Source organism: Raphanus sativus, chromosome 3 (assembly GCF_000801105.2).
Source record: "Raphanus sativus cultivar WK10039 chromosome 3, ASM80110v3, whole genome shotgun sequence".
Lineage (NCBI taxonomy): Eukaryota > Viridiplantae > Streptophyta > Magnoliopsida > Brassicales > Brassicaceae > Raphanus > Raphanus sativus.
The window spans coordinates 2996605-2998160 of NC_079513.1; the positions used below are offsets into that span (position 1 = coordinate 2996605).

The window sequence follows — 1556 nt, forward strand, 5'->3', positions numbered from 1 at the left end:
TCTCTTCATTTTACTTCACCATTCTCTAAAGCAACACTTCCATCTTAAAACTTGCTTAATTTTAAATTATATCTTTGGAAAGATGGCTTCAAAAATCTCAATCTCAGCCTCCCTTATCATTTCTGAATGATATATTAAAAACAGTTTATTGTAACCACTTAATAAAACAATGTTCCAGTGTCACTAAAATATCAAAGAAGTTGATAATTGCTCAAAATTATTTAGTATGCCAGCTTTATTTAACTGTCCAGCACCTTGCAATCCTAATATATATACAAACATCCTCTCTTCATTATACATCACCACCACTCTCTAAAAGCAATACTTCCAGCTTAAAACTTGCTCAATTGAATTATATCTTTGGAAAGATGGCTTCAAAAATCTCAGCCTCCCTTATAATTCTCCTCACATTCAACATCCTATTTTTCACGCTAACTACTGCTTGTGGCGGTGGCTGCGATTCTATTCCCAAACCTAAACCCAAGCCTACCCCAACTCCATCCTCCTCAGGAAGCTGCCCAAGAAAAACCCTCAAACTTGGCGTTTGTGCCAATGTACTCAAGGATCTTCTCAAAATCAAATTGGGCACACCACCAGTCAAGCCTTGTTGTTCACTCCTTAAGGGTTTGGTTGATCTTGAGGCTGCTGCTTGTCTCTGTACTGCCTTAAAGGCAAATGTCCTAGGAGTTAAGCTTAATGTTCCTGTCTCTCTCAGTCTTCTTCTCAATGCTTGTGGCAGGAAGACCCCCCGTGGATTCATATGCGCTTGATTTACCCATCAATGCTTAAATTGGAGAATATATCCTCTCTTTTTAATATTCATCAATCATTATATCATTCTTTGAAATTACCTATTTTCAGTTCTTAATCGAGTAAATATTACTTCTATTTCTATTATTGTATCTGTTTTAAAAATTGTGCTAATGCATAATTTAAATTAATTAATCGGTTTCTTGTTTCTCATTAGTTATCCAAAAATTATTTATTTAATAATTTTACTATAAAGATTAAACGAACAAATAAATTTATGTTGACATGATATATATGTTATTTTAAAGTAAATTGATTAGATTATTGACAAAAAAAATCGATTAGACTAGGATATTCTCGAGATGTTTATAAGAACTACAGAACATAATAAAATTACAATTTTATTAAAATACAGGAAATTTTAATTAATATTAAAATTAAAATACAAAATCACAACAATAATCCCAGAAACTAATCTCATATACAAAATAAAACCAATTGGATGTTACTCTACGACTAAATAGAAAGGATTCCATTGTTATTTGATTGGTCACTCATCAAAATTGATTTATTGAGAGTTAATGAAACCATAATGTGTATAAATACAAAACATTGTTCAGTTAGAACTAAAATCTGATAAACCTATTATATCACGATATGTCCCGCACAATGATTACCCATGTGTTGCCAACAGCGTTGGTACATATACAGGATCCCCAACAAAGATGCTGATATTTACGCATGTGTTGCCAACACAGTGTTGGTACGTATACAGAATCCCCAATAAAGAAGCATTATCAGCAAAT

The 1556-nt window shown here is 32.3% G+C and overlaps 1 protein-coding gene across 1 annotated transcript; it reads left to right on the plus strand.

Annotated features, from left to right (window-relative positions):
• The first annotated feature begins 304 nt into the window (after positions 1-304).
• Positions 305-960, plus strand: LOC108846376 (lipid transfer protein EARLI 1-like). The gene has a single exon (XM_018619607.2). It carries the CDS (start codon positions 369-371, stop codon positions 768-770), a length of 402 nt encoding a protein of 133 aa, XP_018475109.1. The 5' UTR covers positions 305-368; the 3' UTR covers positions 771-960.
• The last annotated feature ends 596 nt before the right edge of the window (positions 961-1556 follow it).

Excerpts from the sequence above, each read along its gene's own strand:
- LOC108846376 (XM_018619607.2), top strand. The coding sequence starts at position 369 with ATGGCTTCAAAAATCTCAGCCTCCCTTATAATTCTCCTCACATTCAAC.